General features: G+C 38.0%; 2 protein-coding genes across 4 annotated transcripts in view; one reads left to right on the top strand and one right to left on the bottom strand.

The window, feature by feature from the left end:
* ctnna2 (catenin (cadherin-associated protein), alpha 2) overlaps positions 1–24984 on the bottom strand; it is a 270175-nt gene that overhangs the window by 97315 nt on the left and 147876 nt on the right. The window lies entirely within an intron of this gene.
* lrrtm1 (leucine rich repeat transmembrane neuronal 1) lies at positions 4664–7300 on the top strand. The gene is made up of 2 exons (XM_086156788.1): positions 4664–5206; positions 5301–7300. Exon 2 carries the CDS (start codon positions 5544–5546, stop codon positions 7119–7121), a length of 1578 nt encoding a protein of 525 aa, XP_086012914.1. The 5' UTR covers positions 4664–5206; positions 5301–5543; the 3' UTR covers positions 7122–7300.

Consider the following 24984-nt stretch of genomic DNA (forward strand, 5'->3'; position numbering starts at 1 on the left):
CAAGGGGATCCGGTATAGTGGCCACAAGACCAAGTCTCTGTTGGCCTCATCAGGTCATGTGTAAAGTGATCCTTAAAGATAAGGATTAGCAGCGCCAAATCCTAGACCATTATGCTCAACCGAAAACGGATGAAATGCCCAGTCTTGGTCGGGGAAGAGGTCCTGCCCCAGGTGGAGGAGTTCAAGGGGTGGATGGAATGGGAGACCGACAGGCGGATTGGTGTGGCGTCTGCAGTGATGTGGACTCTGTACCAGTCTGTCATGGTGAAGAGGCAATCTACCGGTCCACATTCCCACCCTCACCTATGGTCACAAGCTGTGGGTAGTGACCGAAACAACAAGACTGCGGATACAAGCGGCCGGATTGAGTTTTCTCCGTAGGGTGGCCAGATTCTCCCTTAAAGATAAAGTGAGACGTTCAGTTATCCGGAAGGAGCTTGGAGTAGAGCTGCTGCTCCTCTGCATAAAAGGGGCCAGATGAGGTGGCTCAGGCATCTGGTCAGGATGTCTCCTGGACGCCTCCAAGGGGAATTATTTTGGGTATGTCCATCTGGGAGACTACAGGGAAGGCCCAGGACATGCTGGAGAGACTATGTCTCCAGGCTGGCCTGGGAGTGCCTTAGGGCGCCCCCAGAGCAGCTGGACCTGGTAGTGGGGGTGAGGGAGGTTGGGGTGTCACTGCTGCAGCTGCTGACCTCATTATAGAATGATTTAAAAATTCTGCCATTGTAACATTGGCGTGTTGCAAGTGACTCGTTGGAATTGCAGTTTTGTGATGCAGAATTTTGCAGACATTACAGAAAGCATATACAGTAGCAGAAGATCTGGCATTGGAAACTGTGCCACAACATAAGTCTGATTGAACTCCATAAATCTTTATTGAATCATCAGTTATTGAATAAAATCCAGGAAATGCTTCATTATCAAACATGTCAGGGAGAAGAAGCAATCAAGGGTTTGGCATGATATCTCTACTAAGAGACTCATTGCTCTTCATCTGCAAAGTCAACTTAAAATATTTGAAAGCTGAATATGTAAATACAATTTGATGACCATCACCATCCCTAGTAATGAATTCGAAATGAATGCAATTTTACTGAAGCTTGGGAAATGTATTTCTTTTTACACTGTTTTGTGTTTCTATAGAAAAGTTGGCTTCAGGATGGCAAAAGAAAGTTTCTGTTAGATTGGCCCCAAGCCCGGAAAATGCAGAGGGTTGAGGCAGGAAGGGCATCTGGCATAAAACTTATGCCAAAACCAAATATGTGTATCAAACATACAACTTTTGTACTGGATCGGTCAAGGCCTGGTCAAGGCTTAACCTACAGGGCACTCGTGGAGATTGGGCTACTGCGGGTCTAAGAAGGAGAAAAGGAAGGCCTGTTCAGAGGCAGTGATAGAAGAGAAAAGGCAAGATTCTGGGACTAAGCATACAGACTTTAAACATTCAAATAATGTCAGGAAGAGCTAGATATAATGCAGAGAAGAAAGGATGATATACTGTGTCTAGTGGTTGTACTTGGTGTGTAGTCGGAAAGAAAGTAGATAGTGAGACTGGTAGAATGAGGAAGTGAAGGCGTATGTACAGAGAAAGAGCTCAGCAAAAAAAAAAAAAGGAAGGACACTAGAGAAGAGAGCAGGCAGGAATACAGCACAAGGTAGTGGTGGTCAAGGCCAAACAAAGGGTGTATCATTACTTGTATGCTAGGATGGATAGTAGGAGAAAATGCTTTATACAGGTTGGCAAAATAGAGAAATAGATAGAAAGGTCATGCAGTAGCTTCAAGTGATTAAGGAGAGAAAGAGAAATATAAACAGGTGCCAGAAGAGTGATGGGAAGATGGAAAGAGTACTATGAAGAGTTGATGAACAAGAAAAATAAATGAGAGCGAAGGGTAGAAGGGGTGACTATTGTAGAACACAAGGTGGAGAGATCAGGAAAGGCGAAGTGAAGAGGACATTGCAGAGCATGAAGAGTGGAAAAGCAGTTGGTCCTGATGATATACCTATGGAGGAATGGAACTGTCTCAGAGAAGTTGTGGAAGCTATGGATGCTGTGGAAGAGGAGATGATATTTGTTTGTGTGAGAGAAAAGGATATAGAGAATAGGATTAGACTGAGAAGGTTGTTTCACAGTGGCAACCCTTGAAGAGAGGATCCGAAAGGAAATGAAGAAGAAGTTTGTGTGATTGTAGACGTACAATATACTTGTTGGTTAATGTGAGCTAATAACATTGCTATTGTCGATGTCCTTTTAGCAATTTTTGTGTGCTTGGTGGGCTCAAAAAAGTCATTGGCCGGCTTGCTGGCCTTATTTTCGGCACTATGACATGGACAGGTCCATATGATGGGTTATTGTCCCAATTATCTATTGTGTAGACAAGACAATGTTGCAGTTTAATACACACAAAAAAAAACAAAAAACAAAAAAAATATATATATGTATATATATATATATATATATATGTATATATTAATGAATCTTTCAAAAAATATTTAAAAAAATGAAGTTTTACTTTCATATACCTGACATGAGTTAACTAACTGTGTCACATTTTAATGAATAAATCATTCAGTATTCTTTTTTTTGATATATTTATTATATTATAAAATATATCATATTATATCTTATAACATTGTATATATATATATATATGAAATGTAACATAAATTAGCTGTGTCACATTTTAATGAATTTATCACACTATTTATATTTTTTTGATATATTTCATATATTGTAAAATATACTATGTAGTATATTATAAAATGTTACATATTATAAATATATGTATATAAATATAGAGCCTTGGCTGTTATAGTCGGAAACTCTCACATTTCATTAAATCTGAAGAAGCCTCTTGGATGAGGGGTGAAACGTCTTCAAGTCCAGAAATACATGTCCGGTTGCCACAAAAAGATTTTGACAAGGATACCAATAATGCAGACCTGTACCACACTCTCCTTTACAAGACATTTTACATGCATAGCAACTGCACAGATGAATAAATGCATAACAGTAAAAAAAAAAAAAAAAAATACACAGAAAACAAGAACATGGAAGGGAGCAAATTATCTGTATTACTATTTTATTACAAATTATGACATTAAAATTAGGGAATTCAATGTAAAAACACAGATGGTAGATTAGCCAAACAAAAAGCAAATATATTTTAATATCCATCAGAGATTTGGTTTGTAAAAGAAGGGACCAAAAACAGGCTCCATAAGTCATAAATACAATACATGACTTATAAAGAGTCATCTATGACTTTTGCAAGTATCAGAAGTAAACTATCAAGCAGACATGAAGCATTAACCATAGATGCATTGTGCTCTGATATTCTATTTTCTCATTTCATAGCACTTAACTGCCATCATTTATTCCCAGAGACAGCACCATGGTTTTCAATCAGATGTGGAATTTTGAATCCAGTGGAGTCTCAATGTGATAACAGCTGCACAAAGTAGCATACAGTAGCATTTCTCTCTCCTGGGTAAGTTGAAAAAAAAAATGTAATGTTTAGTGCTACATTCCACAAATCCTCCAATTGTGCATCTGGATATCTGTGCATGATGGCACTGTGTTCATGATGTAAAAATGCAATATGGCTCAGACAGTAGCATGATAAATAATGCCATCTTTGGAAGCATCTGTATCAAAACAGACAAATTGTAAGGACTTATCTGGGCTTTTCTGCATGTTAAACAGCAGGGCTAAACATCATGGCCAGGTCCATGTAAAACTAGAGGGAACAGACCTGAAGAGATTACTGCACATTATATGGAAGATGTTGGACTCAAATCTTTCCTCATCATAATGTAGCCTTTTGTAAGGGCACAAAAAACTGCATTTCAACACAATGAGACTGGCATGACTCTTAGAATACCATTATGCATGTCACACTCAGTGAAAAAAGAACCAAAAATGTTGGTGTATGAAAAAAATAAATGATAATATATCAGAACACTGGAGTTTATCCCCTTTCAGTAATTGGCTTTGAATGATTTGGCAATGGCATTTTCCAAATCATTCAAAGTTACACTATTCATGTAACTATGTGTGGAAAAACCTCTCTTCTGGAGGAATGAAACTAATGAAATACAATTTATATAGTTCAATGTAACACCGAATATAAAAGAGTGCTTTCTCACTGCTCCATCAGAGGTGTAAGACATAATATGGCTCAATTCATTACATTGAGTAAAGGAGGAGGAAAAAAGGAAGGGGTGGTGAGAGGGGGTGTCATTAAAGCTCTCGGTATTAGCCCAGCCCTTTCTGAATATGTAAATGTCTTGGGCAGAGAGAAAAACAGAGACAGAAGAGAAAAGCATGGAGGGGAGAGAAGAGAGAAAGTAAGAGGGGAGCAGTCTGAACAAGTGAGTGAGCGATCAAGGAAAAGAAAGCAACAGAGGAGGGGAGAGAGAGAGTACACTGAATTGTGAGTGGCTCACAACACTCAGTGAACAGACGGTGCTTCTGCATGCAGTGTCAGTCTACTGGTCTGCTGCAAGGGATTGAGCTTCCCACATTTACTGCCCCTGCTTGGCCACCCACACCAGCCTTCAGCAGACTCTTCCAGCTGGCTGGGAAAACACCAGGAGAGAAAGGGAGTGTGCGAAAGCTACAAGGGATGCAAGAGGCTTCTTGAACAAAATGAGACACTGAGATGGCAAGGAATATCATCGCATAAGGAAATAATGCGCAGAGTTCACCTCTTTAAATCCCTTTTTCGCATGCATCAATGGCTGAGAGCATGATTACTGACTTGAATGGATTTAAACCTTAGAATTCAGTGATTGGTTCCAGATATGAGAGATAATGCGTTTTGACAGATCTGACGAAACCTACGCAGCAAAGGGAGGAGAAGAGAGAAAGACATACTGAAAAAGATTTTCCCTGTTTTTTTCCTCGGGTTGAGTCTCTGATCATTGCAGCAGAGGACTGCAGAGGAGCAACAGAGACAGAGCTCATGCATGCAGACAAGGAGCTTGCGCTTTTTACCATTTCTCTGAAATCTACTTGGATTCCTTCTTTTCCTTGCTCTTTCATTTGAGGAGAACTAAGACATTGTAAGCCTGCCAAGGATCTGGTGACCACTGAAAGGGGGGAGGGGGGTGCCACAGTGGAGTCCTTTTCTGATGCACATAATTAGCGTTGGGGCACAAAACAAGGTCCTGAATGGAGATTGTCAGCTTTTGGACAGGGGTGAGTAGGAATATTTCCAGATAAGATTGATCAGTGAAGATTTTTATTTACAATTTTTCTATTTGATTTTTCCCTCCATCCCCTGTTTCTACAGCCACTGTCTGATATATAACATGAAGAGGACACTGCGTATTTTAATAATGATTCCCTTGGACAACTAGATTAAAAAAAGCCAAAAAAAAAAAAAACCAACAAAAAACAATACTAAGCTAAATTACAGAAAGGAAACTGTAATATTATGTGATGTAATAGAATTAATTTAATATGATGAAGTAGGAAACAAAAACATTGTATATAGATTCAATGGACATTCTCTCAGTGACATCACTCGATATTTATGCTAATGGATTTCCTTTTAATTGGACTGTATTTAAAGTGGCCACTAAAGAAGCCCTTGGGTTTGATACTGTGTTCATTGGGCATTGTTCTTAGAATGGTTCCCTTGGTGGAGGGACTTTGTCCAAGGCTATGTCGTTGCGACAGCAAGCTGCTGTACTGCGAAGGGCTCAACCTTACAGAACTTCCCCGCAATCTGAGCAGTGCAATGGGCCTGTCAATGAGAGAGAACAATTTAACTGAGCTGCGTAATGGACATTTGGCTGGTCTCACACAGCTCACCTGGCTCTACCTTGATCACAACAACATTGACACTGTGGAGGAGGGCACATTTGACAGGTTAAGACGGGTCAAGGAGTTAGACCTGAGCAGCAACCGAATTGAGAGCCTGCCAAATGGTACCTTCAGGCCTCTTCCAAATTTGCGTATCCTGGATCTTTCATATAACAGGCTGCAAGGTCTCGAACCTGATCTATTTCATGGTCTTAGAAAACTCACAAATTTGCTTTTGCGCTACAATTCTCTAAAATTTGTTCCAGTTCGCATTTTTCAAGACTGCCGGAGTATGCAGTTTCTAGATTTGGGATACAACCAATTGCAAAGTCTTGCACGAAATTCCTTTGCTGGCCTCTTCAAGTTGACGGAGTTGCACCTTGAGCACAATGAGCTGGTAAAAGTCAACTTAGCTCACTTTCCTCGCCTGGTCTCATTGCGCACTCTGTACATGCACAACAACCATGCTACTGTTGTTGTCAATACCCTGGAATGGACTTGGCAGTTTTTGGAGAAGATGGATTTGTCAGCCAATGAAATTGAGTACATCGAGCCACATGTTTTTGAGAGTGCGCCGAACTTGAAGGTGCTGATGCTAGACTCCAATCGTTTGACTTCCATGGACCAGCGCATTATGGACTCATGGTCATCACTGGACAGCATTACATTGGGAGGGAATGAATGGGAGTGCAGCCGCAATGTGTGTGCCTTGGCCTCATGGTTGATTACCTTCCGTGGCCAACATGACACTTCTCTACAATGTTCAAGCCCTGACACAGCACAGGGTGAGGATCTACTGGATGCTGTCTATGCGTTTCAGCTATGTGATGATTCTCCTTTGGATGTGACATCAGCTATTTTGTATTCCTCAACAAAGGATCTATCCCAAGGTGGTTCTGTGTTTATAGGCCCTTTCACTCCAAATCCGTATGAAAGTGAGGAAGGTCGAGTGGTCACCAGTTCCTTCACTGTAACAATGAGCCATGATGACCTAGACAGCACAATGCAGATCCACAAGGTGGTGACCGGTACCATGGCTCTTATTTTTTCCTTTCTCATTATAGTTCTAATGCTGTATGTAGCATGGAAATGTTTTCCAGCTGGGATAAGACAACTAAGGCAGTGTTTCGGCAACCAGCGGCGTAAACAGAAGCAGAAGCAAAGCATACAGCAGATGGCTACAATTTCTACGCCGGAATACTACGTTGACTATAAACCCAACCACATTGAAGGAGCTTTGGTAATCATCAATGAATATGGCTCTTGTACTTGCCAAACACAAGCTTCTCGGGAATGTGAGGTGTGACCCTGCTTTGTTATTATATCCTTACCTGTGATTTTCAGGAAAATCCAGCAAATACCTGTTTTGGATCTTGTAGTGAACATAATGTTGGACGAAAGGGAAAAAAAAGAATCAGAAATTTGGAAACTTTTTTTGTAAAACATCTCACTGTGAAGTAAATGAAGTTTGCTTTAAGCAGCTAATTACTGTGCACTGGATTTATTTGCATTATGTGCTATGAGGTCACAGGAAAACCAAGCAATTGACTCTTGGACCTGTTGGTGTACTAAGGGAACACACATAGGAATATATTCCTTGGGGTAAGGTCTTTCTCTGATGGATATATATTACAGCTTTAATGTGTCTTTCAATAACACAACATTCAACTATTGTTTAAAAATAGACTGTAAATATACACAATAAAAAGGATGAAAGAAAGAGAAAGAAAGAAACAAAGAACAATCTTTTTGTATTTTGTAAAGGTATGATTTGGCAAAGCATCCAATTACACAATATGTTGACCTTAAAAGTTGATCATAAAGTCAGTGGAAAATATGTGCAGACACAAAATATGAAAGATGGTCTTTTACCTTTTTTGTAATCTATATTGTTCAAATGAATATTTACACCTGAAACATTTTTATGTATAGAGGAGGTTGATCAGTATGGTTGCAGATGATGCAGTTTATGCACTTGAAGACTGGAGCATATTATTTCTATAGTGGTTTGAACCAAAAAACAAATGAATAAATTAATAAAATGGAAGAAAAAAACACAAAAAGGTAAAAAGGGACCTGGCGCTCATCTCAAATATTTGATTTTTATAAATGTTCACATTATGTTTGTGTTTTGTATCTATTTATTTATTTATTTATTTACTTACCTGTTGGTTTATTTATTTGTTTGTTTTGTTTGTTTGTTTATCTATCTATCTATCTATCTATCTATCTATCTATCTATCTATCTATCTATCTATCTATCTATCTATCTATCTATCTATCTGTCTATCTTTCTAGCTGTGCTTGCTCACTATTAATAACATTGCCTTGTCCTTCTCACCTTTCCAATGATAAACTTTATTTTGACCACTAAGTTTTTAATATTATTACATCTTCTCATTTGTACCAATGAAGGAAAGAAACCAGACAGTCAAACATCTAAAGATGTCACAGTCTCTGGCTATCCAAGGATGGGTGGGTTAGGAATATCAATAATCACTAGTTTAAGTGCACTATGGACCATGCAGACTCACATAAAAAAATATAAAAATGTCCAAAGCAAAAAATCAATTACAAGGTCAAAGCATTGTGGGATTTAATGTTATCCACTGTGTTTTATGTGAGAGTGCTGTGAAGGTGGTTAAAAATCTCTCTCTCTCTCTCTCTCTCTCTCTCTCTCTCTCTCTCTCTCTCTCTCCCCTCACACACACACACACACACACACACATAAATATATTGAAAATCACTTACACATTTTCCTCTTTTTTGTGTTTTTCTGATTGCCAATATTTTTTGAATGACTCATTGACAGACATTTTGTTTCCTTAGCTCCCTGACTAGAACCCCATACTTGTGTGAAGGGGGAAGGGGGAGAGGAAAGGGGTGGAAGATTGCTATGTTTCCAGAAATAGGGGGCAGAGTGCTCTCTAGTGTGCATAATATCTCAGTGTGCCCACATTGTATCTGTAACATTTTCACAAACCCCCCAGTACTGGTATAATGAAACATAAAAGGATTAATTTGAAGTAAACTGGAGAAAAAAAACACAGATGGGGTTGAAATGACATCAATAACAAATGTTTAAAGTGTGGGGATAGAAATGTTGTTAAAGAACAAAACACAATCAATGCACATTAAATTGGGTTAATTAGACAACTAAAATACATCGTTATTCTTTTATACATTATTTTTGTTTGTTTTGGTTTTTCTATGGAAAATTTAATGTTGTGAAATTATTTTTCTTCAGGTTCAAAAATGGTAGATGTCTTGATAGTAGCCAGTAACTATTGTTCTCCAAAAAATATTTAACATATTTTTAAATCACAATTCATTACACAGATTTTTGAATTACATTGTATAACTCCTAAAACATAATGAGGAAAAAAATATGGAAATTATAGTAAACAGAATTGATTTTGTTTCTTTATTGTTTTAAAAATCAGTATATGCAGCATTGTATTTTTAAGGTAACCTTTGTACCACTCCACTCCACTTTGTCTATTGATTATTATTAATCATTGATTAACAATCTTAATCTGAAACTAACCTCATTGGTCTGAATGTCTTAGGAGGCCCTATTTTCCTTTTTGTTCCTGCTTATTCCCAACATCAAAAGACTAAATTATATTTGTATTTGGCAATCCCTTATTTTCCTCTTTAAATGTAATTGACCAGTGCATCAGCAAAGCACAGTAAATGTGATGAAAAACATTTGCTCATCAGCTGACACTATATCATGTCTCTGCTTGACCCATTTGCTTCAGTCATAACTCCCTGTGGGGAGCAGTATGTCTCAGGATATGTCCATTAAAAACCTATATTAATAATGCTCTCTAAGAATTGATACAGATGAGTTTGTAACCAAAATGACTGAATGATACCAGGTTTATTTGTCTCTTTCATATTTTCCCGCATTGTAATTTAAGAATATATGCTTTACCCCTGTGGAACTGGAACTGATTTTGATGGTGACAAGATTATGACATGGTGCTTGGGCAACTGTCTTTCCCCTAAAGTCCACTAGCTTGATCTGTCTTGTATTCTCACTCCATTTTCAGACCATAATTCCCAAATACATTTCATTTTTGAGAGGCTGGCTAATTCTCATTTTTCTTTTTTTTTAAAAAAAGCTGTTTAGTAAGCCCCGTATGGTGTCTAACTGTTTCTATATATCCCGTCTGTGGTTATGCTCTGCAGCAATCTATTTAAATTACTCAGCTTACTTTGTTTTCTTGAACATCAAAGAGAAATCTTGTTTCTTCCATTTTAAAATTCATCTAAGGTGTTTCAGGCCTGATCCTATATTGCAGGTTGATATGATACACCAGTAAGTTTTATCTTCTCTACAAATAGCTCTGGTTTTGATCTAAATTACCCATGACATATTACACACAAAGCAAAGATAAAAATGCTTCTGGGACACTCCGACATGCAGCCAGCTACTACTCCTGGAATCACAAAAAACAAAAGTAGCAGCTCCTACCTGCATTAGTCTACATATGGTGTAGATAGAGCCATTGAAACTAGGCTCTCAACTCTTTTTCACTTCTCTCTTTAGGTAGACAGAAACAACACTTTTCTGCTCTTGACATCAGGCACAGCTAAGTATCTTGCTGCCCAGGGGCTTCAATGTAGCCCAGGGGCTTTAAAATACACTATGTACGATATACTAGCCGCAAGGAAAGAGAGTGTTGTAAAGCCAGTTAAAAATCTCTCTCACTTTCTCTCTCACTCTCTCCATCCCTCCCTCTCTCTCTGTCTTTGTCTCTAATTATGACAATATATGTAGCTTAGCAGTCTTAAGGCCAATGATTGGGTAATGTCTGGGATAACTGACAGCAATCATGGAGATGATGTTACTGAAAAAAAAGAGTAAAGGTCACAAAAAATTTTTTTTTTTTTTTTTTTTTGGGTCATGAAGCCAAGGGTCACACATTGACAACATAGACGCATTCTAAAAAAGTAAAGATGGGTGCTCACTAAAAAGCATAGGCCAGTATGACGGTCTTATTGTCCTTCAAGCTTATGCCAATGTACCATTTTAAGCTATTTTATGTAAACATGTACAGCTTTCTCTACTACCTGGTAAATGGTTTTATCAAAACCACAAAACTGGGTGGGCCATAAAAGTTTCAAATAAATCCTCTAAAACACTCGTTCTCTAAGAGGTACTGATTTTGCAACTTCGTATTGTAATGGAATTGTATAACAGATATTGAACATTTCCTCATAGTTGGACAAAGAGATGAATCATGGCTGCAAAATATGAGAAAAACTAGTGACATTGGGTAGGCTGGATTTCCACTACTTCTTTTACGGAGGGTAAATTATTTGGATTCAGAAAATCATCACTAATAGTATCTTGGTAGCCAAAGCCACAGATGTTTACTTTTTTGTCCTTGTGTTTCCTGTTATTTCTCCTCCTGAATATAGTAATCAAATTGATGATATGGTATAACATGTCCTAAATAATATAATTAGAAAAGAAAGAACAGTCATAAAAGAAAGAATTGGTCATAAATCTCCCTTGCTGAAATGAGAAAAAAACTGCAAGAATGACTACTTAATCAAGACAGATAATGGTCCAATAAAGTCACTGCAAATGCATTAATCACTTGGAATAACTGTGAAGGCAGCCTATCAATGCAAGAGTACAATGGTACATTTGCATGTTACATAAATATCACTGAATTAATCATGATAATGATTGAGGACTTTGGATAATCATTATAATATGGTTGTTGCTGTCAGAATGCTCAAACTGTTTAAATAATAAGGACAAGGTTGGAAAATGGTAATAACAATAGTAATAATTTTGACTTCTGTGGAATAACTGTTTTCCATTGCTTCTTTGCTTAATGTCATGGACATTAACTTGCAGTTATCTTTTGGTAAACAAAAAAGAAAGGAAAAGATTTTTTGTCTGATATCGTCTTGATCCTTTTAATGTTAACGATTAATTTCAGTTGTGACCACACTATATTAGGTTTAGAGATTGGTTACCTGTGCTGAGTAAATGTGGTTTAATCCCTTGTTTTAAGATACACGATTTACAGATTAAAATCAGATTACAGATTAAACAGATTATTTGGCAAGATGTCTAAAATATTGTTATTATAGGTAAAGGAATTTTGCTCTCTGGTCAACTGGTGACATCAGTAGAATTTGGTCAAAATCTTGGAAATTAATCACCATAACAACATATTTTATTATTTCTTGCCACATAACCTCACAGCAATAGCTAAAATACAACTGTCACTTGGATTAAGCATTTGAAATGAAGAGCACAGCCAAATTCCGAGGCATTCTTTTTGAACAAAAAGTTATACAGGTTACCGGAAGTGGAGTGGAAGACATTCCACATTTATCATTTCCCATTTATCTGATCAGTGTCAGGATGAAATGGTATTCTATCCACTCTCAAAGGTCTGTCTCTCCCTAATTGTGAAGGAAGATTGGCATCTCTCCAGTAGCCAATGGGGCTGGCTGTGTAAATTAAATTGCTTCATACTCCGGGTGTCAAGTACATAAGGTGCAGTTTGGTAGTTTCTTTGAAGTAGTCAATACATACAAATACAGCAAAGATTAATCAAAGTAAAATGAAGGGACATACTTCCCTTTCAAACTGTATGCATGGCATACAAATGGATGAAAAGCATGCTAATTTCCACTAGTACCCTGTAGATTAACACTACCAGTACTGGTAATTGTTAATCCAGGCCATGGATGATTAAGCATGAAAGTTACTTTTGTGTTCCAGGTCCAAATTGAGCAAAATTAATACATAAATAAATGAATAAAAAAATATACTTAATGCTGTCTTTCTATGTATACGAACCCCAGCACATTATTTGAATGCATGCATGTCTTTATACAAAGTAAGCCTGCCTCATCAATAAGGCTCCAGACCCCCATTAACACTGTCACAACCACTCTATTGCATTACTTTGCACTGCTTTGCACAACTTACCACTTTGCACGAGAAAGCATAATTGCCCTGATTTCACTCTTAATTTAATGCCTGTTACATGTTGTCTAACACCAAAGCAAATTCCTTGAAAATTACTTGCCGATTAACGCAATTCTGATTCTGATTCTGATAGACACATTTTGTATTAGACTTTCAGGAACAACCTCCAGCCTCGACAGAGAGCTTTGAGATAAGTATCGAAATGAGATAGTTTTTGTAATGAATAGACAACCGAGGAGAGTTCTGTATCAAGGTGACAGCGCATTCAATGGTCAACTTTCAATGTTGAGAAGAAAAAGGAGACACACTTGATAGGAGATATTTTGCTTGGATATTTAACTTACTATAAATTACTAGAAATGCCAGCTTTGAAAAACTACAATTTTTGTTCACACCACTGTTTCCAGTGCTTTAAGACAATGAAAGGAACTTTTCCAATCCATTGTTGATAGTTCCTGTGTTGTAACTAATTATTTAATTAACGAATCATTTATGAATGCTGTGTAGTTGAAAAATTTGATTGCACGGATATATACATTGGTCTTCTTAAGTTTTGCTGCTTGAGTTTGTGGAATCAAAATGAATGGTGCTTTAATTTGGATGACAATGCCCATGCTTGATCCATGGGTGAACATACTCATATTAAATTATGGTAGCTTAGGTCAACCAGACTTGAACAGAAAAGCTTCTGGTAATTTGCAAATTATATATAGCTATATATAATATTCAAATAATGATTTGTCAACCATAATGTATTAAGTGCCAAAATTAGAGATATTATTTCAATCATTTAATATGGTTTCTCTGAGCTTCTGCTGTTGAATTTGGTGACGGTGAGCTGAGAATGAAAAAGCACATTAAAATGAGCTTGGGCATGCAATCCCGCCAAGAAGGCATTTGCTGCACTCTGCATGCACCAAGGACGTGCAACAGTAAGGTCAAGATGGCACATCAGCAGAATACATAATATATCTTGGACTGGGATTGCATTGTTCAACTGTGATGGTATTATGATAAAGTTTCACATGCTCTAAGGGATAACTATAATGCTGTAGAAACACTTACAAAAAGCAAAACTTGAAAGGATTATATAATCGATGTTGAGAATATTGAAGAAGAAACACACACACACACACACACACACACACACACACACATACAGTATATATATATATATAGTCTGTGCTGGTCATTGAACCTGTTATTATTAAAGAGTAATAATTTTGACAAACAAAAATGTAAGGAATAAACAACACACACAAACACACACACACACACAAACGCACACACACACACACACACACACACACACACACACACACACACACACACACACACACACTAACCCTATCATGTAGCAGGGAGGGAACAGATCGAGCAGATGGGGTAGACCCTTTGTCAATTGCAAATATATTGACAGTAGCATCTCTTGTAAAAACAGTGTCTTGGATGATCCATAAACATCGAGTAGTCACTTGGGCTTTGACAAGAGTTAGAGGTTCAGCATCTTACTCAGTAACACTTCAACAGGCTATGGGGAGCTCTGAAATCAAATCAAGAACTTTCATCTAGCTTTTATACACTCCTCTTATCACTTGAGTCACAAAATTTACCTTCGTGTTGTATGATCATGATCAGAAAAAGATGTAAATCCTTGCAAAAAAAATGTAGCATTGTGATATATGCACAACAGAATTTACAGATTCATTGAAAAACTGCCATTGATTACATATATCTCTGTTGTCATTATATATGACTGTTTTAGTCAGATCCCTCTGTGATTGACTGGTGACTGTTTCAGGGTTAACCCCACCTTTCGCCCCAATGACAGCTGGGATAGGCTCGAGCAACCCAGCAACCTTGAGTGCAGGAGAGGTGGTAGAGAATGGATTGATGGATGTTTCAGTTAGTCAAACTGTATAACAGTTTAAACACTAATAAAGAAAATGAACTTTTTAAAAAATGCATGCATTATCAAGCAAAACAAGAATGGATGACAGGTGACAAATACTCCTTTTGAGTGCCTCCATTCTACACGCCGAACTTTTAATCACACTGACTACAAAAAATAAAGATACAAATTTTAAACACAAAACATACTTGATCCAAAACGTCAAAATTATGGGTTAATGGAAAGGCATCCCGATTATGAATGACTCTTTGCATATAGTTTTGCGCTTATCAAACACAAGAAAGAACTCACTGTGCCTTGGATTCTTTTTCAGGCTCTTACATTTTTAGACAGCTCTGAAATTCCAATTACAATGACATATCATTATTTAGTTTCATATTTTTGTTGCTTGATTGATTTATAGAAGTTATAAAAAAAAATAGATCAAACATTCTCTTGCTTGCTGATGTATGTGTCCGCTTTATGTTGTGAGAGCTAGTTAATGACCGAATTTAAGAGAAACTGAAATGTCAGTGACATCACGTTACACATTTTCCATTGTTACTGCATTGACTCCTCTCGCACTTTATTGAGTATCTGTGTGTGTGTGTGTGTGTGTGTGTGTGTGTGTGTGTGTGTGTGTGTGTGTGTGTGTGTGTGTGCGCATGTGACTGAAAAAAAACAAAAAACGAAAACATTCTTTGGTGAGCAAAAGTAATTTTTCAGTGACCTATCAACCCATTTCTTTTTTATTTTGTTGCCACTGTGTAATGGCCTGATCAATTGATCATTACTGTGCTGAAAGCTAACCCACTGTCTTTGAAACATTTCTTTTTCCATTATAAAAATTACAGAAAGGGGGTTAGAAATGATGGGCTTTCAAGTCATTGCTTTGTTGCTGAGCCTCAGATGTGGGGATTACTTTATAAAATCAGAGACCAAAAACAGACATTTCACGTTGACATTTATGGTCATTGGGCAAGTCAGAACGAACATGCCCAATGATGAGAATTTGCTGGTGAACAACCTTATCTTTATTGGAACAATTAAGCAACAGCGGCTCCACTTGATCTCCTCCGTCTCTCTCTCTCCTCCCATCCTGCCCCCTTACTCCCCTTCATCCTAAAACACATTCACAGCCAGTAGGAAATCACAGAACTCTGAAAATTCCTCTAAACCAGACCTCGCCATTTTACAGCCCGCGGGCCATATCCGGCCCGTTTTGCTTTTTTATCCTGCCCGCCAAACTGTTTTCTTTGAATAATTTAATAGGTAATTTCAATCAATATTGAATTTAGAGACTCCTTATGTTTTCCTCTTGTTTGATTTTGTATGGATGATTTCATACAAAATAATGTCTGTAAATTTATATGACCATTGATGATTTTAAAGTTGAAATAAAATGCCAAAATTGTAAAGATTTAAATTGCAATTTTCATTTGTTTAGATTAACACGATACCGTGTTGGCCCACGCATAAAAAAATAAATACGAAATGTGGCCCACCAGACAAAATAATTGCCGATCCCTGCTCGAAACAGTGCCGCAGGGCCACTACATTTTAACGCAACATATCAACTTAACTTAACTTAACTTAACTTAACTTAACTTAACTTAACTTAACTTAACTTAACTTAACATATGAATTATTCAGATAACTATAGCATAAACACCATCGCATAACAATTTAACCAAACTCTCAATTTTACCCCAAATCACTAAATCCATTGAATCCACTGAATCCACGGTCACATCTGAGCAACTCTGCCAACTCCAGAGGTAGACACCGCGCCACTTCCTCTTTTTTACATTTGTTTTTGGGACAATGTTGTCTGTGCTATGATAGAGAGGCAGCTGCATTGCATGAAGCAGTAACACCAAGAAAGTCCTCCCGCAAAGTCATTTATAGACATCGCCTTGGCTACTGCGAGTCGTAACTGCACCATTGACAAGCCTCTCCTGGTAGCACGTTGTTCAAGCACCCATTTGTGAACTTGTTCCTCTAGCTGTGGGCATCTAGCTTTTAGCACGCAATTAGCTTTTTTTCTTCATTGTAGTTACAGTATCCTCCGCTTTTCACCAGTCCCTCACTACTTTCTCACTCACTTCAAACTTTCTTTTTGCTGCTCGATTACTGTTTTTGACTACAAATTTCCCTACTTGCAGGTTGTAATCTGCAGAATATGATTTTCTTTTTAGGGGCATTAGTGTCCAGTCTTTCTCATTTGTCTTTATAAGTTGATGTTTAAATCTAAAAATTTCAGTGGGACAGGAGTAATAGGAGTAGCAGATACTGGCACACAAGCATAGAGTGCATTTTCGTGGCTGTCAGTGTGAAAATACAGTAACTTACATGTGAAACTATAATTTATAATATATAAGTTGCACCAGAGTGTAAGTCACAGGACCAGCCAAACAATGAAAAAAGTAGAACTTATAGTCTGAAAAATATGGGACTCAAAATAAACCCCAACCCTATACTAAAGTACATGGCTGTCTGCTTTAACATTGTCTCCTTTGGGCTAATATTGGTTTGTGCTGTCTCAAGCACTGGGCTTCTTGGCTTCCGAGGAAGACTTATATACCCTCATTTCCTGCAACGGGAAAACAAATAAGAACAAACAAAAAAACAAAACAAAACATATGTATAATGTTGGGCGGCACAATCATGCAGTGGTTAGGACTTCTGCCTCCCAGCAAAAGGCTCGATTAGGACAGGAGCCTTTCTATGTTAAGTTTGCATGTTCACCCCATGTCTATATGGGTTGATTCTGGGTTGTCCTGTCCCGCTATTAACTCGCAAGAGGTACAGGGTCGACCCTACCGCTCGCTAAATGACGACTGGAATTGTCCGTCTCTCAATCTCTCTCTATACTAATGTATAGAGAGAGAGAGAGAGACATAACGTAACAACAAATGCAATGTTTACAGTTTTCAATGCAGTTGCAGTGTGTCAGTCACAGGGAGTTAAAGTTACTGTAATGCACACATATGTGAAATAACACATCTCTTCCCATCTTGGTTTTTGGGGTTGGGGTTATATTGACAAAAAGAATGTGATGTGTGAAATTGGAATTACATCTTCTGAGTAAGTGGTAAGATTTTTTGACATTCCCACCAACAGTTTGGGTTTTATTAGGGTATGTGGGACAGGTGACTCATTTCTCGCTTCGTACGCTTTATCACCTGCAGCAGTTAGTGTTTGGAAGCAGGTTAAGAAAATAACTTAGGACAGAAAGACAGAAAAAACTAAAAACACAAGCAAAGACATTTCTATCACACACCTTATAAACTAAGAGCATGCAATGCAGTGATATGCTATCCAATTTGAATCTGACTTAAATCATTCATAACAGGCATGGCTGTTTATGAAGGAACTAGATGCAAGTTTGACAACAAGTCCCTGTATAGCTTGTAGGTTGCAATGAGCTAACAATTTGTAACATATTTTGAGAAGTTGTAGGACCTTTTGAGAAAGATCATATGATAACACTGCTTACATTTGTAAAAGCAAATAACCTTTTTAAATTTAGTTGCCACAAACATTTTGGTTTGACAAATTTGACAAAACCTATTTAGAAAGTATAGGGATACCCTTCAGAAATACTGGGTTGATTTCAAAAACCCGAAGGAAGTGAAAAATTAGATTATTTGAATTTAAATGTTGAAAGAGGAATAATAAGAATACATTTTTTTAAATACATTCAGATAACAGGAAACAAATTCCATTCAGCCCTTTTAGTATTTCAACTGACAACAACTATGCAAAAGAACCAAATGTGTGATAAAGTGAAGATTAACATGTGAGTTGGGAGGAGAAGGAAAGATTCTGGAGTGAGATAGATGAAGTGATGTAGAATATTCCCAGAGGTGTGTGTGAAAATTGGTGCAGACTTCAATAGACATGTTTGGGCAGGCAGTAAACGATGATGAAGTGATGGGACGATTCAGTAACCAGGACAGGTACACAGAGGGACAGATGGTGGTAGACTTTGCAAAAAGGATGGAAATTGTTGTGTTGAATATTTTCTTACAGAAGAATATGACAACTTATAAGACCAATGTTCAAGCACACATGTAGACTATATTGTGGATAGACAATGAAATCTGTAGCAGATCAGTGACTACAGTGTAGTCATAGGCATGAGTGTAGACAGAAAGCATAGGATGTGGACTTCTAGGAAGATGAAGAGCCAGAGGGGGAGGGAGGTGGAGTTAAGAAAGGTTCTAGGTGGTCAGGGAAAGTTTCCAAATGCCTGGACAATAACTGCTACTGTAATCAGGGAGACAGGCAGGAAAGTACTGGTGTGCTGTCTGAATAGAGAGTAGAGAAAGAGACAGGGACACTGAAGGGACACTGAAAGAACTAAAAAGAGCACACAGGAGTACAGGTGGACATGGTACCGGGTGAAGATAGATGTGGTAAAGGTCAAGTAAAGGGTGAATGATGACTTGTATGCTAGGTTTGAAAGTACATTGGGAGACAGTGCTTTATACAGGTTAGTAAAACAAGAGAGATACAGATGGAAAGCTATTTGCAGCACGTTCGGGTGAGTATGCTGAAGTGTTGTTGAGCAGGACACTGAACACCTAACTGCTCCCCTGGCGCTGGTGGATGGGAGCCTACTGCTCATGGCTCATCCATTATGGGTTAATTGGAATTTCCCCAAAGGGATCAATAAAGGATAAAGTATTATTATTATTATTATTATCATCATTATTATTATTATTATTAAAGATAGAGAGGGAAATGATGGGAAGATTGAAAGATTACTTTTGAAAATCTGATAAATAAGGAAAAAAGGTGACTGTTGTGCATCAAGAATTAGCAAAGATCAGCAAAGGCAAAGTAAGGAGGCCATTCAGTTGGATAAAGAGTACCTGCTTTCAGAATGCTTTAAAAATGTTGAAAGCAAAGTGAAGAGAAGGTAGCTGAATTATGCCCTTGTAGATCTAGAAAAAGCATATGGCACTGTGCTGACGGAGGTTCCATAGCACTGTATTATAAAGTCTGGAGTGGCAGAGAAGCATATTAGACTGTTGCAGGACATGTATGAAAGAGATGAAATGTGGTAAGGTGTGCCTCAGATATGACAAAAGTTCAAGGTGGAAGTGGAACTTCATCAGGGATCAGTTCTAAGTCCCATCTTGTCTGCAGTGGTGAGGGACAGGCTGACAGATGAGGTTAGATAACATTGTCATCTATAGTGAGAGCAAGGAGAACAAGGGACAGGTGGAGGAAAATCACAAGAGGTGGAAGTCTGCCCAGGAAGGAAGATGAAGATTAGCATGAAGATTAGCCACAGCAAGACAGAACATTTGTGTGAATTGAAGGACTGGTGGAAACAGTGACGGCTACAGGGAGTAGTGACAAAGATGAGGGATTTTAAATACTTGGGGTCAAAAGTCCAGAGCAATAAAGCAGGGAAAAGAAGAGAAGAAACATGTTCAAGCAGGTTGAAAAGGGCGAGGAAAAGTGTCAGGGGTAATGTGTGACATCTTCACAATGTGTGAAGAAAATCAGCAAGAAAGAAAGGAAGGTGTCAACGATGGGTGCTGTAAGGTTTCGAGAAAGTGGCATTGAGGAAAAGACAGGAAGAGGAACTGGAGGTGGCAGAGATGAAGATGTTGCCATTGAAGATGTAGACAGCACATGTAAAGTCGGAAGGCCAGACTAACAAGGTTTGGACATGTACAGAAGCGGGATAGTGAATATATTGGTAGAAAGATGCTAAGGATGGAACTGCCACGGAATAGGCCTACAGTAAGACCAAAGAGAAGATTTATTGACAGAGTGAAAGAGATTATGAAGTATGTTAGCGTGAGAGAAGAGGATACAAATAGGGTTAGATGGAGGAAGTTGATGTGCTTTGGTGACCCCTAAAGGGAGCAGAAATGTGTTTGATACATATATTATTCAGTAACATTTTGAAAAAAAAAAAAAGGAAAAAATATGAAAAAAGATTGTCATCAAGTATCTGATTTGACTGACAAAGAAGTTGAGAATGGATCACAAAATTCATAAAGAAGAAATGTTTTAAATACTGCCTCTATTGAGGAAAAATCAGCCCACATCAAATTGGTGTAAACAGCAGGATCAGTGTCTAAGCATTATGTTGTTTACATAACAAACAAGATATTATGTAAGCTAATGTCAGACGTTTGTGTTTTAATGAGATCATTAAACTATATGAGGCCTTGTTTCTAACAGCCAATAACCACTTTCAGCATCATAGACAAGTCCATAAACCTTTATTGGTTCACACACATCACAATTACTTGAATTAATTGGCAGAGTGGGCAGTACCCTCTAATCTTGATCAAAATGCATTGCAGTATAACGTTAAGTAAGAGCATAATATAGAACTGGGGTATTGCTGCCTTCCCACTGCCAAACTTTACATCCGACACACTTCTGATATCACTTTGAATTATTTTGCTTAATCACTGTAGTTATAATATGAATAATAATGTTTTTGGTCTAAATGTACTGGATGATTAAAAAAGGCTGTTTTAGGTTTGGAGGATAGTTGGATAGATGGTTATTATTGTGTTGCAGTTATTAAATCTGAGGCTAAGGCCTTAGACCAATGACACAATGCCTTCTTCTTGGTACACCTTATTACAAACAGAAGAATTGGTAATCAACTATGGAGATAAACAAAAATCCTGGTAGGACTATGATGATAATTATATCTTCTGTATACAACATGGGGAAGAAGACAAAGAAAAAGGACAAAAAAGAACAACAAAAAACAACAAAAACAATAACAACACCCTCAACAAGAGAAAACAGGAAAGCCTGCAACACAATGTTGCTCTGCAACCTTTTCCCAACAGTTGAACAGCCATTTTTATCCTTCTTTTGCAGGCGGTCATCTATATCCACTGGCTTGAGCTTGAATTCAGAATCACTTGTTTACATTTTTATCCCCAAAGCATGAAGGTAGTTTTGTGTGTGGAGTGAATATGTCATAACTTCAATCTAGGAAAATGAATTTCTCTTAGAGCCTCTTGAGGTTGATAAAGAAAAAGATAATTCTCTGCCCCAACCAAGTTGCTGAGAATACAAATGTTGAGGAAATCTGCTCTAGATTTTTAGCTTATTGTGTACCATGACAACAAAAGTCCTCTGTGGCTTCCCTTGATTAAGGCTGAAGTTATGGCTAATTTTAGTGTGGGCATCCTTAAATTCTATATTACTGATTACCACTGCAAAGCTTATCATGGCAACTTAACAGGCTGCATATTCAGATTTCAGCTAAGATGAGATATCCAAATTCTTATCTCTGTTTCCAGATGACATGCACATTGACATAACAAGCCATACTTTAGCATAAAAACCCATTCCATCCCAATTGCTGTCTAATCATGCACATATTATCATAATGATCCCAATTCAACCTTGATCAGAGCCGAGTTCCAGCCATATAACCTATTTACCAAACACTCCCCAGTCTGCAAGTCCCAAAGAAGCCTCTTGAACTAGAGGTGAAAAACTTCCATAAAATTCAGACGGTCCTGTTACAACAAAAAGATTTGACATTAACAAACCGTGTCCTGGATTACCAAAAAACTTCAGACACATACAGTAAATGTCTGGCAATGTCAGTAGGTGTTATCTTTATGTCTAATTTTTGTCTGTCTGTTTGTATTACTGTTTGTTAGTTTTGCTTTGTTTGTTCTATTCTTTTATAATTGTTGTATTTTGGACTTTATAAATCAGAGGTGGACACTGGTTACGGTGTCACATTTGTGCACTGCATCTGTTGTACTTATTTCATATCATACATGTCTGCACTTTTCAGTCATTTCTTCTGTCTGCAGTTTGAAGTCAATAAAAAATTATGAATAGTGATATCATATGATTCATATTGCAAACTAGCTGAATGCATTATTCAGGATATTGTGAACAGTGACCGACTGTCTCCCTGAATTTTATTATAATCATTGTTATTATTATTGTTATTATTGATGTTGTGTGAGTATGTGTTTACTTCATCATCATGAAGTTGGTAAATGTAAAATCCAGCTATTCCCTTACATTATTAGACAAAGTGAGAGAGAAAGAGAGCAAGAGAGACAGAGTGAGGAAGAGACAGATTGAGATATCGAGAGAGAAATTATGAGAGAAAGAAACACAGAGACTGAAGCTGGCAAACACTTAATGTGTTTGGCAACATTTTCAGCAGTATGAAAATTGTTAAAATTTAAGGGAGTTAAGTGAGTCAAAATGGTATTACACAGATTTAAAAAAAAAAGTTGAATGCTATTGAATTTTGGAAAACATAGGACTCAGTCAAACATCATGAGCTGTTTGATGGTTGTGTTTCGGACTATTTTTTTGCATGTTTTTTTTTTATTTTTTTTTTTTAATTTTGTCATAAAAGTTCCCAGTTGGTGCAAAATAAGAATGGATCGAACTTTGAGTTGTTGTAGGCGTAACTTAACAAAGCATCAAAGGAAGATGCCCTCTTGAAAACCCCTATGACATGCTGCATACTGCTGTTGGCTAGGGTAGGTAGTTGGAGAAGACAGCTGACAACGAGGGAAAGACCTAGCAGCAGCATGTAACAGGAGGGAGTAGATCCCACCAGGGCTTCAGTGGGTTAGCAACACATTGTGGCAGGGGCGGAAGATAACTTTTGTATGATTGACATGGCTATTGACCCTAGAAAGTACTTGACCATGAATAAAGAAAACATATAAGTGCATGCCACTAGTTCAGGCATGCACTGAGGGGAAGCAGAGGGTTTGTTTGTGTGGCTGGCAGAAAGTCACAACCTTAAAGGATCTTAGAATCCATCAAGGGAGGAAGAGGTAATTGGTAGGGCGGACAGGGGCCCTGCATTGATAAATATTTCTTGAGAAGTATATCAAGTCAGTCAGGCAACGTCTAGCGACACGTAACCCACAGCTCACGGGACATCAGCACCCTTGATGTTGAGGCAGTGCTCAGCACCTAGGCAATGAGAGAGGCTAGCCAGCCAAAGAGGGAGAAAGGGAGTGCTTCAGAAACTTAGAGTTAAGTGGCCAGGTACAGCAGAAAGTAGGAAGTAAGAGGTTGATGGTGATTTGACTAGATTGTATGACAAGCTTAAAGGAACTGCTGAAAGAAAGATTGAGAAGGTGGTGGATCTTATTTATGACTACAGTAAGGAATGGTTTTGTGTTGTTGAGATCAGGAAGAGGCCAGAGTTTGAAGCAGTCACATCTAGGGTAAGTAAAAGATAGATGGACTTATCCAGGAGAGAAGACAACTTAAAAGGCAACTGGAGAATAGCAACAGAAGATGTGAAGGAACCCTTGGCAGTGCTGAGAAGAGCAGAGGATATCAGAAAAAATAATAAAAAGAAAGCAAGGTAGAATAGTCTTATAAGAATCACTTTGGGTTTGTGAAGTTGTTGTTTACTAAATAGAAGAATGGTATGGTTATGGTACAGAATTAGACGCTTGAGGAGTATTTGGAGGAGGTGCACAAAGATAGGGAAAGGGTTAGAGGCTCAGATGAGGGGTGAAACGTCCTCAAGTGAAGAAATTCAAGTCCAGATGTTACGACAAGAGGATTTCAATGATAATAGAGTCATTGATATGTCGATGCAAAAGGCAGGAATTCCCACCTTCTCTGGGTGCTTAAAGTAGACCAGCATGATTTGGTACCAAATCAGCTAGGCCTGAGAAGAGAGACTTGCAGGTAGTATAATTAGACCTGCCTAATGCTTTCGAGTCAGTGCCACATAGTGTGTTGTGGGAAGCTTTTGATTTCTTTAGTGCCAGGTAGCATAAAGAGGTTAGTTAAAGCATACTTTACAGATATTCAGCTCTACTTTATCACAGCGGAGTACACCAAAGCATGACATCAGCTGGGGATAGGTGTTGTGGCAGGGTTTAAAATTACTCCAGAAGTATAGAGAAGGCAAGAGGGAGCTGCATTGTATTTTTGTAAAACTAGAAAAAACATGGGTGCCAAGAGAGGAGCTCTGGTATTGTATGAGAAAATCTGGGGTGGCAGAGAAGTATGTTAGACTGTTGCAGGACATGTTTGCTAGCTGTGAGACAGTGGTGCGGTGTGTTTTGGGGTAACAGAGAAGTTCAAGGTGGAGGTGGGCATCCATCAGGGATCAGCTCCTAGCCCCTTCTTGTGTGAAGTGGTCATGGACAGGTTGAGGGTTGGGGTTAGACAGTAATTTCCATGGACCATGATGTTTACAGATTACATTGTTTTCTGTAGTGAGAGCACATAACAGGTTGAGGAAAATCTAGATAGGAGAGGTATGCGCTGGAAAGGAGAGGAATGAAAGTTAATCGC

The sequence above is a fragment of the Fistularia commersonii genome, chromosome 12 (genome assembly GCF_037954325.1).
Source record: "Fistularia commersonii isolate RoL2024-O1a breed Wild chromosome 12, RoL_Fcom_v1.0, whole genome shotgun sequence".
NCBI lineage: Eukaryota > Metazoa > Chordata > Actinopteri > Syngnathiformes > Fistulariidae > Fistularia > Fistularia commersonii.

What these genes read in the sequence shown, in the direction of transcription:
- lrrtm1 (XM_086156788.1), top strand. Translation starts at nt 5,544, where the DNA reads ATGCTAATGGATTTCCTTTTAATTGGACTGTATTTAAAGTGGCCACTA.